Source organism: Anopheles merus, chromosome 2R, assembly GCF_017562075.2.
Source record: "Anopheles merus strain MAF chromosome 2R, AmerM5.1, whole genome shotgun sequence".
NCBI lineage: Eukaryota > Metazoa > Arthropoda > Insecta > Diptera > Culicidae > Anopheles > Anopheles merus.
In genome coordinates, this window is record NC_054082.1 from 21272110 (window position 1) to 21287794 (window position 15685).

Below are 15685 nucleotides of genomic sequence, written 5' to 3' on the forward strand. Positions count from 1 at the left end.
ATTTCGCTCCTTTAACCGCATATTCGGCGTGTTTACCTGTTTTGCTGTGAGTGGTGTAGTGGCCAGTAGTGAATGTGAGCTATTTCCGAGTGTACAATTTCTACTGCGCAAGATATGATTACGTTTTGTAGCAGACCAGATGATACCATCGCGTACAATACCGCCACCACTCCCCAAAGTCGGTTAATCCGCCCTGATGGGACACACACTTTTATGCTGATACGTGCATGCGTTTGGAAAGGCCCGCCCGAAACCCGAAGACCTCGTGGTGTCACACTCGTGGTAGACACATTGGCTGCGGCGTTGTTTTCTCTATCCTCTGGCATCCCAATCGAATGTACAAGCGCTCGTGCGTGTGTTTGTGTAGAAATATACACATACAATGTTCGAACGGGCGAGCGCGAATGGTTCGAATTTGCATAAGGAATTGGCTGCGTTCGCTGAATCAATTAGGGGAGTTTCATTTCGGGTTTCGCTCCTTCGAATCATGCGGCTAACCCGGTGCCCGGTGGACAAGAGGGTGGTGTTTTGGGAGAGTGATTTAAGATGATTTAATTACTGCTTCGGTGTCGAGCTGGACTAATGGATGCCGACAGACCCCGCAGGGCGGTTTTTCTTCCCCGCCGGGCGCGAGGGCATGAGGATGGCCAGCCAAGGGGTGAGGTAAGTGCGTGTCGAAAAAGTGGCATACATAATTTCCGAAGGAACGGAAGCCCCGAACGGAATCGAAACGCGAGCGAGGTCACCTGCACCACCGCGTGAACGGGTAGAGCAGGGATTTGGCCACGAAGTATCGTGGGCCTCCCACCGATTGTGTGTGTGTGTGTGCCGGTAGATGACAAGGGTGATGCGCTTCTGGGATGGGTGATTACCCTGCCTCGAGTCGGTAGCGGCAGTGCGCCACCTTTATCGACCATCAAGCGTCATCCGTCGCCCGGAGACAAATGGTTGGATCGATTTGGGCGCGCTGGGGGTTTTGATGTTACCAATTTGGCCTACCCCGTCGTGACAGGTGATCGATTGAGAGTATACGGTATGGTGGCGGTGTCGGCCTGTTTGTGGACATCCGCGATGATCGCTCTCTCACTCTCTCTCTCTCCCTTGCGGTGGGGCTGCATTGGGCAATACAGTGGGTATGGGAAAGGGGCCTTGGTAGCCTTGGTGTGAACGACACTCGGAATAATTTTACCAAAATCTTCCAAAAGCAACGACAACGCGCGGCGGCGGCTTGCCACAATCTCCAGTGTTCTGCAACAGTGACCGATTGGTTAAGCATTTCGGTCGGGCAGGGGGGTGGGGGGGCTGGCTAGTTTGGCAATGGCAAATTGGAGCATGGGCTTGGGGTGAAAGCTGGCTGAAGTTGAAATTTTAGACGTTCAAGGCAGAATTGGTTTACATAATTTTAGAAGATGCATGAACCATCGCTAGACCTGTTGACTGGAGCGTTGAGTAAGCTAAAACCATTTTTTGGAGAGGGTTTAGCAACTGTTCTTCGTTGTACAATATAAAGCAAATGATTAAGCCAAGAGGAATAAGTATTGTGTTTTATATGACATATTCCTATAACATAAATTGTGTATAGTTTATATAGGTGATCAGTGTACTATTTAATTTTTTTATAAAAATTCTTGGAAACCGTCATATCCGCCTAGGACGTTACGCCAAGTAGATGAAGAATATTTAATGAATTAGATCAAAGTGTTGACAGTATTTTTTTATTTATTCACAGAAGAAGTATATAAAATTATGTTTGTCTGCCAAATTCTGTAAAAAGTAGATTTTACCAAACTTTAATGTCTTCAACAAACTGCCGTCGGTAGTTTGAGTTTATGAACGGTAACAATAAAACTACGAATATGTGGAACATAATATTCTTCGCTTCTAAAATTACTCAATCTTCATCAAATCGTTCCGAGTGGCAATGGAATTGCAATTAGGTATTAAGCGCCAACACTCCACATTAAGTCTTCACCGTATTTAACCTCAAACCACGTACACACACACACATCTACCAAAGGTGCCTTCCGAACGAGCCCTTACACGCGTTGGCATCGCGGAACGCCAAATGGGAACGGTCGTAAAAATCTTGTTTGTACGCTTCCGGTATGTGTTCTTGTGCTCGATGGCCCGGTCTACCAGCCGTACCCGTCCCGCATCCTCTAAACAAAAGATGGCCGCCCTGTAAGAAACTGTTCGGTATTCGAATTATTCATCGCGGTGGCGCTCGTTTCATTTGTCGTCTTGCGAGCGCGCAGTTCAGAATGGATGAGTTGATAAAGAAATGGAATGGACTTCAAACGCAACCGACCGGAGACGCTCCAAAATTGGGCTTCTAATTTTTGATCGTACCCTCCCTGTTCCCGTTTGCCGCGGAGCACGCACTCCCATTTGACGTCGGAACTACCCCAATGCCCGTTGTTGGATGGGGAGTTTTCATCGAGTCCCAAAAAAACAAGGGAAACATTAGAAATTCCTAAACAATTCCGGCAATCCTCGGCCTCGTCTAACGTTTTCGTTCTCGGTTCAGCGAACCAATCACCACTGGTCAGCTGGGCTGGGTGATGGGGAGGAGGGATGGTATTTTGGTATACATTTTCTAGGAATTTCCCCCCCTGGCATGGTTGCGGCTGGCTGCTGGAATTGTGAGCCTCGGGTTGTAGCCGTCAAAATGAAGATCTCTCTCTCACCCGGGGCAGTGTTCCCGGAATCACACATTAACGGGTTTGATTGCGTAGATTGGTGTATCAGATAAGTTAATTGCGCTTTTCGGCTCGTAAAAATTAAGAAATCACTTCGCACAGTCCAGCCCACCCGGCTAGGGGGTATGAAGGAAGGTCCCGGAGGCGATGGAGCTGGCTGGTAGGCAAAGCGGGCTGACGCCTTCGTTCGGTCACTTGATAAGAGAGTTTTTGAGCCTCCACCCCTTTTTGCGGGAGGGTGTGATTAATCATTCAGCTGAGGAGGTGGTTGTAGAAAAAATTCGGCAATTGAAGCCTGCAGTGGAAAAATGACCAGTTAGACGGGTCAATAAAATCGTTCGCTTGGCTTAGAACGGCTAAGGCCTCATTCTAATTCGACACACTCGGTGCTTCTTGTTTCTGGGCATGTTTCGCTCATTTTACGACCTTCAGTATGAGCCAATGAGCGTTAGGAAGCGTGCATTTTTTCCAGCAAGAAGTGTTTTTTTCTTCATTTCATCCCCACCATCTCCAGTCGGCTCGTTTGCGCTTAACACATCAAGGGGGACGAAAAAAAAGTATGGAAAAAATACGATACGAGGGTTATAAAGCTTAGTCTATGCCGCCACCGTCGTAAAACTGTTCCTTTCGTTCGGTGGATGCTATCGGCTCGAGTTTTACGACCCGCTGATAGGACGCGTTAGCGAACCAGTTCCGCTGGAGTTGGGAGTGTATTGTTAGTGGTAGTGTAGGTTGGCTCGTACGCTTTTGTTTATGGACTTCAAATTGAAGCAGTTTTGTGCTAAGTTTTATGTTTTTGAAAAGGAGTGATGAGGTTGGTTTGGGCTATGCCGGGACAGTGCGGGGAGCGAAAACGATGGATCATAAAATTATGAATACATTTAACCGCACCCAGAAGCACACCGGCCCTGCGGGAAGTACAACAGCAGGGCAACAGAATGCCGGCAAGCAAATCAAAAAGTTGTAAAAAAAAACCTTTAAAAGTATCTTTGATGTATCGGTCTACAGCATTAGAAGGTGCAGTGGAGCTCCTCATCCTTGCGAGCGTTTTGTGGTTCAAGTTGCACTCGGGAAAGCTTGCCGTTTTTACGAGCAACCGAAAGAAATGGCTGATAACGCATGATGGTACGTAGGGGTGTGATAATTGTTAACTAGAACGTAGTTTTATGACAAGTGCATAGAAAGGTTTTTTTCGGAACTTTTCTCTTTTTTTCAATCCCGTGTTTTGCGTAGAAAACGCGTGGAATAATTTAAAAAATTAATTACTAAGAGAAGAGAGTCATTATTTTATAGGGGATTTATGAAGCAGCTGTACTAGAATACTAAATAGGAAAAGTTGATGAAAAACATAAATTCTAAATTTATAATTTGTACTTAAGCTGTGGATGATGGGGGTTCTTTGCATTGACTCGTAAATGCTCAATATACTTAGGATATTAAAGCACTGGAACATAAAGAGATGGCTTCTAGACCGTGCATAATTGTCAAAATCATCAACTTCTGGTCAAAATCATTCAACTGATATTTTCTTAATTATTTTTCATGTTTTATACACTTTCTAACGTGTTCATATTTTTTATTGACAAACTTATTTTTCACCCAACGAACCGTAGTCGATCTAGGCCTTCCGTAAGCCACTAATGGACTAAATTATCTATGCTTTGGTTTACCCATAGCATAATAGTCTCCTATTGAACCGGACTTGAACCCTTGGCGAGACATTGTTTTTCGACTGTCCTGGCAGTTATCTGAGTCAAACAAACCTTCTTTGAACAATCGGAAGTTTTACCCATAAAATAGAAGATTTCGTTAAATACAAGTATAAATAGAAGAAATAAAAATTTTGTTGAATATTTCTTTCATTGACTTGAGAAATTGTTTGCACATTCCTCAATGCTTTTGATTAGGAAAACAAACACGAACGAGAAGCACAAGTAGAATTTTCTTATTATTTAGTCAAATAACCTTTTCCATTAGGTCATCCTTTTTTTCTAAATCTGTTTATGAAAGTTCGGTTCTTTTCTATAATGTTCCCATACATCCTGTGCATTTTATTATTTTCACACTTTGTATTACAATAAAAGATAATTATTCCTTTTCGAAACTGATTACTTGCAAATAGTGTGATTTAATTCAACTATATTACTAGTATTAAAACGGTTACATTATTAAAACTAAACAGAAAATGCAAATGTTCGACAAAATTCTTCGTTCAGTTTTTAAACCAGACACAAATCAATTTGTCTAACGCGCATCATAGTATAAAATCATTATTTTTGACAAATTTTCTATAACACTCTAATCACGTAACTAGTTCTTTTATGTATTGGATTACCTAAAGTTGGAGGTTTTTTTCATCTATAAAATAGGAATGAAATCAGTCTTTTAATTGAAGACATATTTTGGACATTTCATAAATCTGAAAGTTTGAAGCTATGTTAGAATAGGTGCACTCAATCTTCCATGACCACAACAACACATAAGAAAATCGTCTTATAAAATAGAAAAGAGTTTTGCAGCTTCATTACATAAAAAAGCTTTACATTATTCGCTACATGAATAATTTTTTAATTTTATTCTTTGAAGTATATAAAAATAAAACAAGTTATTTATACAACGTGCGTTCGATCCAGGGAACAAAAAAGCAACAAAAAACAAAATGCACCAAAAAACCCCATTTCCTACTTTTGTTTTGTACCAAACGAGATCATATTTGTCAAAGGATTATAATTTATGGCCGCAACTGTGCATAATAAATTATCCGTCGCCATACTTTAGCCAGTGCTCCCCACACCGCCACGGTTGTCTGGCTAGCCCTTTGCCACTGTATAAGTATCGAGCGATCGCTTGGGGAGCAAAAAAAAAAGCAATCCATAAGCCGACCGCGATCCATGCAAATGCGCAGCAGAAAAGGGATGCACCGGGAACAGTGCAAATGTGCCTGGGAATGGGAAGAACGTTTTAAAAGAAAACACGTACGAGGCAAACCCCGGGAATGGCAATCCGGTCTGCTTTACCATCATTGGCCAGTTTCGAACGCGTAGGTCGAAGGCGGATAGGGTTTGCTTCACCCCAAGCGACGGCGAAACGGGTGGAAACACGAAATCTCCGGAATCTTCATCTTTCATCGCATTTATTCCATCGATTCCGTCGTTCGCTGGTGCAGGAGGCGCGTGCAGTCGGTGGCGGAGGTTCCACCGCACCGAGACCGAACGAAATGCGGATACAAAAGGGGCGAGAATAAAAGCTGTCGCCCTATGGTGAGCTTTGTCTTGCGGCTGGGTTTTCTGGTGCTGCGCTCGAACTGTTCCCGTTTCTTTTCCGTCCGCGTCGGCGTGGTGCGCCGCCGCCGGGGTGAACTCGCGATCGAGTTGGTGCAGTCCGTTCCTATTGGTGGAAATGCGGCTGCAAACGCGGCTATGCTCGCTGTTATGTTGCCCTTTCGCTGGCTGAGCGCGTGGACAGCAGGCAGTGTCGTTTGAATTGCTTTGAAGTAAGGGATAGGGAGATGGGAGAAGGAAAGTAAAAAAAAAAAGAGCACCGGAACCGAAGATCGGAAAAACGTGACCGTATCATTGGGTAACGGGTAGGAGTTGATGACAGCCATACGATCAATACGTACGGAGGGGGGAATATTACCAGCCTTATGGATGCTAAGGGTGTTTCGGAAGGTTACCTGAAACAGTAAGCAGAGAGAGAGAGAGAGAGAGACAGGCGGGTGGACCCCGGGGCAAATGAACGAATTCTCAAGAGTTCACCCTCGGAAAGCGCGGGATGCGAAGGGCAACACAGGGGGCAGGCACGCCGAGTGGCGCCTCGTACCCGTTCGATAAGAACCTTAATGGAAAGAATCTGTTTTATGTTCGGGACGCCGCGAGACACGTTTGCCTTTTTGTTCCGTCCGTGTTGCCCCGGTGTGACCACCATCGGTTGATCGTTTGCATCGTGCGCCAAACACTTATCGGGTCAGCCTGATTGTCAGCCTTGCGAGTGCAACTTAGGGCGGTATGCGGTGTGAAAGTGTTGGGTTGCGGCGGCCTGAAATGCACCGAAATGTATGTGCACCTTAGCGCGCTCAGGCGTTCTTTTTGGGGAGCATTTTTGCGGTCAGGTATGTAGCATAGGTCCGGAGTTTTTGCCGTATTCAATTCATCATGCTGAAGGAAAAACAAAAACAACAACAACAATAAAAATGGGCACGAATGGGCATTGAAGTTTGCAAGTTTGCTGCTCGTTCTATTGGGCTTAGTCCTTTACGTTTCAGTTTTTTTTAAATTGGAAATAGATCTGAATAAATGTTTATCACAGTGAAAGAAGCCTGTTTTTAACCTTAAAATTGGTTTGATTGCAAACAAGAAATTCGAACAACGATATATAGTGCTAAGGTCATATGTAGATGATATTTTTACGAAAACTTATTTATTTCTGTAATTAAATCTATTTATTTCTGGTAAAGTCTAGTTTATGTATAGAATAAAGTAGCTTTAACTATTGTTCAATCGCCACCATGCCATCATATTATTGCCATTTTACGATGCATTGACGGTAAGGATTTATTGTTTACTCCAAACATTTTACTTCATACTATGCATTGCATTACTACTTTACTTTATTATAATCATAGTATTGATACTAGGGTTTCGCATCGTAGCCTTTTGAGTTCTGTTGAAATTCAATTGGCTGTTAAGTGAGCAGATTTTGTTGGAAACACTTTTTGCTGTATTTTTGATCAATTGTTACATTTTAATTTGGAATTGTTTCTCTGTAACTGGAAATGATTGGTATATTTTTAAGCTATTAATTACTAATTGTAGTTTTAAATGTCGATTAATTTGGCTCTATTGTCATAATAAATAATTTTAATAAATGCACAGATACACTCGATCGATCCTCGAAATAACGTACTGTACATATTGACCACTATTTCAAGGTTTTATGTTCTGTTATGTGGTTAATAAAGTCTTCTGAGTCATTTTGATGTGGGACTCACAAATAACTCACACGACAGAAGCAAATAATACAAAATATCATTGCCATTGCACGTAGTGTCCGATCATTCAAATGCGGCATGTAATTATGATAATCATTTACAGTAACATCCAATCGTGTACGGTACGTGTACTACTGATACCTTCCTGCAGCCGGTAGCAATTCGGTAATCGGTCAAACGGATCGCTTCGGAGATCGCTAGATAACAGGAGCAACAAAAAAAAAAGAAGAGAAAAAAGCCGGTGCTAAAACACATGTCATCTGTCAGGCCGCAAGCGAGACATGCTAGATAGCACAATCTGACGACCGCACGATAGTGAGATATTTATCGCACCTGATAACGATCTCGTAGCAGATCACGTTTCCTCCCTCGTGCCGAAGCGTGTCAAACCATGGTGGTATCGCTCGGCTAGAAAGTGACACACGGTTTGACAGCAATCGGGGAAGAGCTTTGAAGGCGTAACTTTCCTGACGCACAATAACCAGCAGCTTTCAGGGGTGTTGATGAGACACTCAAAACGTGATAGTGCAGTGGTGGAACAACGCAACAGCGATACTTCTGCATGCACGTGTGCACATCGGTTGTATGATTGAGCGGGAAGAGTAGAAACGGCATAGTCGGTAAACCGTGATCGGTAGTAGTTGTCAGGGTGTACAGAATCGTTTCAAGGAAACGGTTTTTGCAGTCGCCCTTGCACCCGCCGAGTAAGACTTCGAGCTGGGTTGCGTGAAACCTGGAAAAGCTACCCACATATAGTACAGAGCTGCAGTACTCATAGGAACGGGTACTGAGGTGGACGATCCGCAACGTCTTGCCTTCTAGAACCCGCAGCGTTACGGTACGGTGCGCGCTACAGAGGACAACATTTGACTGCTGCGCCAATTCTGTTCCGATGAGCCCACACCGATCAGAATGCTCCCCGTACCTGACGATCGACGGGGTAATGCGGTTCCCGTTACCGAGGCGAGTAAGTTCATCCATCCGTGCAGCGTGTCGTACCGTGGATTGTTGTTCCGTGCGTCGGCACTTTCCAGCACTTGTGCGGGCTTATCATAATGGTGTGCTGGTAATGGGATGGCGCACTCCCCCTTCCGCTCAATTTAGTGCTCCGGGGGCGGAAGTTATGAATTTTGAATAAAAAGGAAGAAGAAACAGCGGCAACGAAGCAACGGGCGTCAGTTCACCCCGTTCAATTGTTCCGCTGGTGCGTTGTTGGAAACTGTCTGTCGCTTATCACACAGATATGCTGGTGTACGGGTTCTCTCCGGTCTGATCGTTTCGGTTGTTCTCGGTTCATTATGATTCCAGTTTTGTTTTCCTTTAAATTGGTACGCCTCACTGGTCGACCAGTCTTATTGTTTAAGGTCTGGTTTTTGTCATCCTTATCGTGGCGGGCAAGCAAGGGCGACCAGTTTGTAGCTGCCTGTTTTGCCTTCCCCTTTCGAACACGTGGTACGTGGCTCGGTTTGCGATAACGACCACCACCAACCTCGTAACGGATCCTCCGTACGAAGGAGGGGGCCTCCCTTGGCATGGATCGGTGAAACCGTAGTAACGTGTGCCCAGGAGCGCAACTATGTATATCCAGCACGCTTTCCAGACCCTGATAGTGAGTGTGCGGGACAACCTTTTCTTTGCTTACCAAAATTAGTGTCCACATGCGCGATAGCAAAGTTTAGTGGAGCTGCATGGATGCGATAAGGGACGTGCGCACTGCGCAGCGAGCGAGCAAGCGAAGCAGGACCAAATGGCGTCTAATGGCGTTTGTAACGTGCCTTCGATTAAACTCGTGCTGTTGGCAGTTGTTTGTGGCAGACTTTTTTTTGCATTGCGCATACGTTGGTCGGTGTTCTTCTGCATCGCAAATCGGCCGACCTATCGAGGAAATGAACTGTGATCTTTGTGATGGCATGGCCGATTCATTCTCGGGCACAAAATGGAGATTTGGCGTCGCTAATCTTAATTCCAATTTATGGGCGAACGATGAGCGATTCTGATGCTTTCCAAGAAACATTCGATCAAATAGAGGGGAGAGGGGGCGAGCGGGGAGCATTTGTTAGCCTGCTCTGGTCCCTCTCTGCCTCCAGACACGGTGTCTTCTTCCGTTTGGGCACGATCGAATTATCGGGAGGAAATGGGAGTGCTTTAAAAACGATGAAATTATTTTGATTTTGGAGTTCGGTTTGAGTTTTATGGTAGATTTTAAAACCGAAGGAATGCACTGAAGCAGATTATTTTGGGTCACAGTTTGTAGGTAATTTAGTTTTACTGTTTATTAAGTGTAATTTAAAATTTTGTGTGCAAATCAGGAGTACTGCTTTTACTTTCGGATTCATTTCACCTTTGAGAATGAAATCTTTGCTAAGGCCATATTATGGAGGCTTTAGCATGAAATCCATCCCACGGATAAGGTAGCACAAACCACAAATAGTCTACCAAAAGCCTTTATAATTGGTTAAGATATCCAACAACATCAAAACCAACATCAAAACCAAATGTGTCCCGTTAGCAAACGATTTTGAACTCCCGTTTTCCCGCGATGTTACGCTTAGTTTCCGACGCAGATATTAATACTTCTAACACCCAGTACCACCAGCAGCTGGAGCATTCTCGTGCATAAAGGTCACATTGAAAAGAAAACTAGAAGAAAAAAATGTACATAATTTGTCTAACCATGAATGTGATGTCGGTGTTCTGAGAGCTGGAAGGCCTCCCACGATGCAGGTGCAGCAGGGCCGATAAAGGGGTTGTGAACTACGTGTTCAGCTCATTTGCAAGACGGTGGCGTAAATAGCTCACATTCCCCCGGTTTCATCACACGATCGTCCGCACGCCAGCTCGTGCCTTGCTACCGGCATCGCCCCTAACATGCTTGTGCTGTAAGGCAATTAATTTTCTCTCTATTTCCATCATACTTTTCCTGCAGACGTAGTAGCAGAGACGAGTGGCACCATTCCGGCTAGGATCATGTTTCACACGTCTGCCGCATACTCCGACATGACGGCAGCTGTGGTCGCAACCGGCAACACGGGCTCCTACCATCAGTCCGCGGCGGCAGCGGCAGCCGCAGCCGCCAACGCGCCCGTCTACGTGCCCTCGAGCCGTGCCCTGCCCCATTCCCAGTACGGTGCCCATTCGGCCAACTTTTCCGCACAAAATGGCTGGCCGACGGATGGATTCGGTAAGTTCGCCGGCGACCTGTTTTGCAAACGACGGCCGATGGTCCACCATTTGCTATTTGGTCGTTCGGTGGGGAGGGAGTTTCTTTGCCAGCCAGTGTGTACCTAACTTGCTTTTGGTTCTTTTTTCTCTTGCTTACCTCCCTGCCTGTTGGACGGTTTCTTTCCCTCGCTCCCGCAAACACAGGCACGACGCATACGCAGCTTCCACCGCAGTTTTACGCGCAGAACGTGATGATGGGTTCCTGGCGCGCCTACGATCCGACCGGCTTTCAGCGCACCTCGCCATATGGTAATTTGAAGAAGGTAATAGCAACTAGAGCGAATAAATCATACTAAAACACACTTTTCTCTTTCCCTCCCCGGTTTTTGTTTAATTGTCGTTGCTTTGCGTCCCGTGTTCTGCTCCGGTACCGCGTGGACCCCCTTTTGCGCGGAATCGTGGCGATGGCTCCACATTCACGTTCTAAACGCGTGCGCATTCACTCAATCTCTCTCTCTCTCTCTCATTCTCGCAAAAAATAAATCCCAAACCCAATGGGAAAACTCATAATCACTTAATGTCCCTCAAAACGTTACGCGAATGAACCCCGAAACCCAAACGCAAAACCCTTCTTCTCGCGCTTTTTTGTTGCGAATCGAAATCACGCACACGCATTTACCAACACGCAGACAGCGCAATGGATTTCCAATTCGGCGAGGGAAGAGAATGTGTGAATTGTGGGGCCATTTCAACACCGCTCTGGCGTCGGGACGGCACCGGCCACTATCTCTGCAATGCATGCGGGCTCTATCACAAGATGAACGGTATGAACCGTCCGTTGATAAAGCCCAGCAAGAGACTGGTGAGTGTGAGTATCCAATTTCCTTACCACATGTTTCTGTCCATTAACTGTTTAGTTCGTACGTGTGTTACACTGAGCGATAGCGCGTAGAGGGGCAGGCTAGGCAGGAATGGGAAAGGTATGGGAAAGGGTTGAAGGGGAAAGATAGGCGAACTGTGTTGTCCCGGAACTTGTTATAACTGGTCGTTTTTCGTCAGAATTTCACACATACAGTTATCGAAAAAATGAAGATCTATTTTATTGTAGTAAATCTGTTCTAATGCAACTGAGGTAAATTAAAAAAAAAATATACCAAACGAAATTTGCCGCTTTTTGAGATGCGATTTGACCGTTGTACGAGTTGTCGGAAGATTTAGTTGTCGGAGCGGGTCTTGTCTTTGCTAGATTGGTGCTGCCATCTAGCGAGCGTGCCAAGTCACGTTTTGGACGAAGATTCCCAATGCTCTTTTTCCATCAATGTAAATTTCTGACAAATAAGTGAATTTAATATTTCCTACCAAAATAAAAAAAAAATAAAAAAGAAAAAAGAATTATGGAAAAATCGTTTTAAAGTTTATTATTGCCTAATAAAATCAATAACAAGTTCAACGTTTCATACAGTAGTTCAGGGAGGATTGGTTCATTTTGAAGAAGTTAGGTTTGTCTGAAAAATCGTGCGACTAAAATATCAATAACCCAACCAGCAGAGCTAGAGCAGGATCATTCAAAGTAGCTAAAGAAGCATTCACATTGGGCTCCACACATTTCAGCTGCACACCCTGCACGCAGGTTGCCGGTGTTGAAGTTGGCTCGCAGAGTTGCATACATGAGGGGCGGGTGCTTTCGATTCGACAACCGCCTAAAACAGTCATAACTAATATGAGCACTTTGCTGTTTTTTTTTGTTTTTCTTTCTCTTCCATGGCAATCTCAATTTCGTTCTTTTAGCAGACGGCCACGCGACGGCTAGGCCTGTGCTGTACGAACTGTGGCACGCGCACGACCACGCTCTGGCGACGCAACAACGACGGCGAACCGGTGTGTAACGCTTGCGGGCTGTACTTCAAGCTGCACGGCGTCAACCGACCACTGGCAATGCGCAAGGATGGCATACAGACGCGCAAGCGCAAGCCAAAGAAAACGGGCGGCTCCGGTGGGTCGGCGGACGTGATGGCACTGGTCGGTGGCAAAAAGGACGATGGTGGAATTGGTGACGGTAAGTGGTTTAATGGCACACAAGTTCCCACAAGGTCAATCAAAGCTGACAACATCCATTTGCTTCGCACAGGCCTGCTGCAAACTGACCGGAACGGCAACTCGAAGAATCTCACGGGCAGTCCGAAATCGCAGAACCTTTCGTCGCCCGCAATCCGCTCGCTGCACATCTCGCCCCACCATGGTCAGTCGTACGGGCTGGGCTCGTCGCTCGGATCGGCCCATCACGGAGGTAGCGCCGGTACGCTCGGCTCGCTGGTCGGCAAGTACGATCTGTCGGCCCTGTCACCGCCCGGATCGCTCGGCGGCGTGCCGGGCAGTATCGTGTCCTCGTCCGCTCATCAGCAGCACACTACCGCTGGCTTGAATTCGTCCCACATCTACACGACGCCGAGCTCGAACTCGCTGTCGACACAGCACAGCCATTCGCCGGTAAACGGGTACGGTAACAATCATCCCACGGGTGGATCCAACCTACCGGGCAACAACAATGGTGGGGCTGGGGGCGGTGGTTCCAATACACCATCGAACCTTGGCGCGCTCGGAAACACCCAGAACAATGCGGGCGGCAACCAAACTCCCTTCGGGCAGATCAAATCGGAATCGAACCCGCTCGGCGGTGCGTCCACCACACCGACATCCGTCCCGTCCAGCAACGGGTACGGGGACTACATGAACAACTGCCTCCAGAGCGGGTACTTTAGCGGTGGGTTCAGTTCGCTGCACTCCCACCACAGCCCGCACCATGTGTCGCCCGGGATGGGCAGCACGGTGAATGGGGCGTCCCTAACCCATTCCCATCATGCCCATCCGCACCATCATCACCATCACCATCATCATCATCCGACGGCGGCCGATTTGGCCGGGTACCACCATCAGCATAATGTTATACAGGCGGCCAAGCTGATGGCATCGTCGTAAGGTAGCGTGGTTCCCGGGGCTAGAGTATGAGTACTGACACGTTTGTGCAAGAAATTCCATTCGAAGTTCCTCGCTTGTTGCTTGCTTGCCACAATCGCGTGCTAGGATAAGGAGTTTAGTTTGAGGACGAGCTGAGACAGTGTTTATCCCATTTGCACTGTAAAGTTGACAGATAAGGTAGTAGAGTCCCCCCTTTAAGCTGTAAAGTAGTGGATCGAGAAGAATGTACCGTACTTACACTGAGGCACGGTTCTGAGCTGTGCAAAACAGGGCAAAAGTATCTATGCAAGTATTTTAATCGTATTACTGTAAGACGAAGCAGAACAGAGGAAACCAGTGCCTCATCTAACTGTTACAAATACACGAAATGCAATTTTTATACATTACGATAAGAAGAGGATAGTTTTGTAAATATATATGATCTTCTCTTCCCGCACTACCCCGAAGAGGTGTTACGTTTAGGGTACGAAAGATTAAGCTACGAATGTGCATTCATTTTACATATTTGGCGTGTTTGATGCGAGAAGAACTGTTCACATTTGCATTCCTTGAAATGAGCACTACTGCAAGCGAGTATCGTTACACTTAGGTTAGACGCCTGCTCTAGGAGCGCCGAGCAGCAGTAGCATGCGCTCGGCGTTGTGCATTTGCTTTGGCGCTGCAATAAGAAGATAGTTTGGTTTTTAGTGGACTTTAGCGTGTAAGCACCTAGCGGTAGGAAGCGTAACCGGTAGCAACATATTTAATATATGCCGCTAGCGCAACGAGAACTGTATTACGATGCGTAACGTACGGTATTAGTGGTAATTTGCATTGCAGTAAAAACAAAAGTATTGGAAAATAAAGCACTATTTGAGGCAGATGGACTGTAAAAACTGGGGTTTATGTATGATTATTGGTGAAAAATTGAGTCTTCTAGTTGGTGTGTGTTATTGAAGTATGTTACGAACACGTTTCTCTTTTATCGTAATTTAGTGCGTATAAGTTAAATTACATGTGAATTACATGAATAGAGATGTGGGCAACGATGGGCAACAAGTAGCGTTACATAGCGTTACTGGGGAACGTTACTTGCATGGCTTAAAAAACACCGATCGCTATACGAAGGCAGACGGCACAGTCCTCGATTCGAGGGATGAAAATCAATTATAAGAACTCTCTTGAGCCCCAACCATCGAACAAGTAAGGTTAAAGTATCACCAACTATCGGAATATCCTCCCATCGATCGTCTCCCAAAGAAAGTGAAATCGTTTTATATAAGGAAAAGCAGAAGAATCTCTGGTTTCAGCGCTAGATACTGACTTGTTCTGTACTACGTTGTAGTCAAGTCTAAAGGTGGTTGTTACCATGATGGTTTCAGTTTATATATTAACGCAAGAGAGTTATGGTCTGAAGATTACATATGATTTGTGTAAGAATGGCTTACTGCAGGCTTATAGATATGCCAGTTCCGTCCCATATTTTGTACATTGGTAATCGTTCAACTACTACCACTTCTTTAAATTTCTGTCTCAAGTAGTTTTTGCTTCATTTTGGTTAGCACAACCAGCGTAAACGGTTAATGGCTGCGTTCGTGATTGGTAATGGAATATGAATTACGCCTAAATGTATGCATGCATTAATGAAAGTACTTTATTGTGATAAAATATAGTAGTTAAAGCGGTATTCCAATTTTTTCGCTATTTCACGTGTAACGATATTAGAATTATTGCTACGTTAACGTAAAACGTTGAATATTATAGTTATTATTGAATTATGTGTTTTTATATGCTTAGATCGTAAATCAATTTAAATAGTATACCTTAAGGCGAGTAACCGTAGGTTAAAGGTAAGTAACCGTAGCGCTGAAAATGAGCA

The 15685-nt window shown here is 45.3% G+C and overlaps 1 protein-coding gene across 6 annotated transcripts in view; it reads left to right on the plus strand.

Annotated features, from left to right (window-relative positions):
- LOC121589581 (GATA-binding factor A) overlaps window positions 1-14690 on the plus strand; it is a 35245-nt gene extending 20555 nt beyond the window's left edge. Inside the window, exons 1-6 of one of the 6 annotated variants that reach the window (XM_041908603.1) lie at window positions 3629-3824; window positions 10616-10870; window positions 11056-11160; window positions 11541-11719; window positions 12640-12907; window positions 12980-14690. In XM_041908603.1, coding sequence (XP_041764537.1) covers window positions 3638-3824; window positions 10616-10870; window positions 11056-11160; window positions 11541-11719; window positions 12640-12907; window positions 12980-13827 — 1842 coding nt within the window. In that variant the 5' untranslated portion in view covers window positions 3629-3637 and the 3' untranslated portion in view covers window positions 13828-14690. Of the gene's footprint in view, window positions 1-3628; window positions 3825-10615; window positions 10871-11055; window positions 11175-11540; window positions 11720-12639; window positions 12908-12979 lie in introns of those variants that run through there. The other 5 variants (XM_041908604.1, XM_041908605.1, XM_041908606.1 and 2 more) reach the window with 5 other exon arrangements.
- The last annotated feature ends 995 nt before the right edge of the window (window positions 14691-15685 follow it).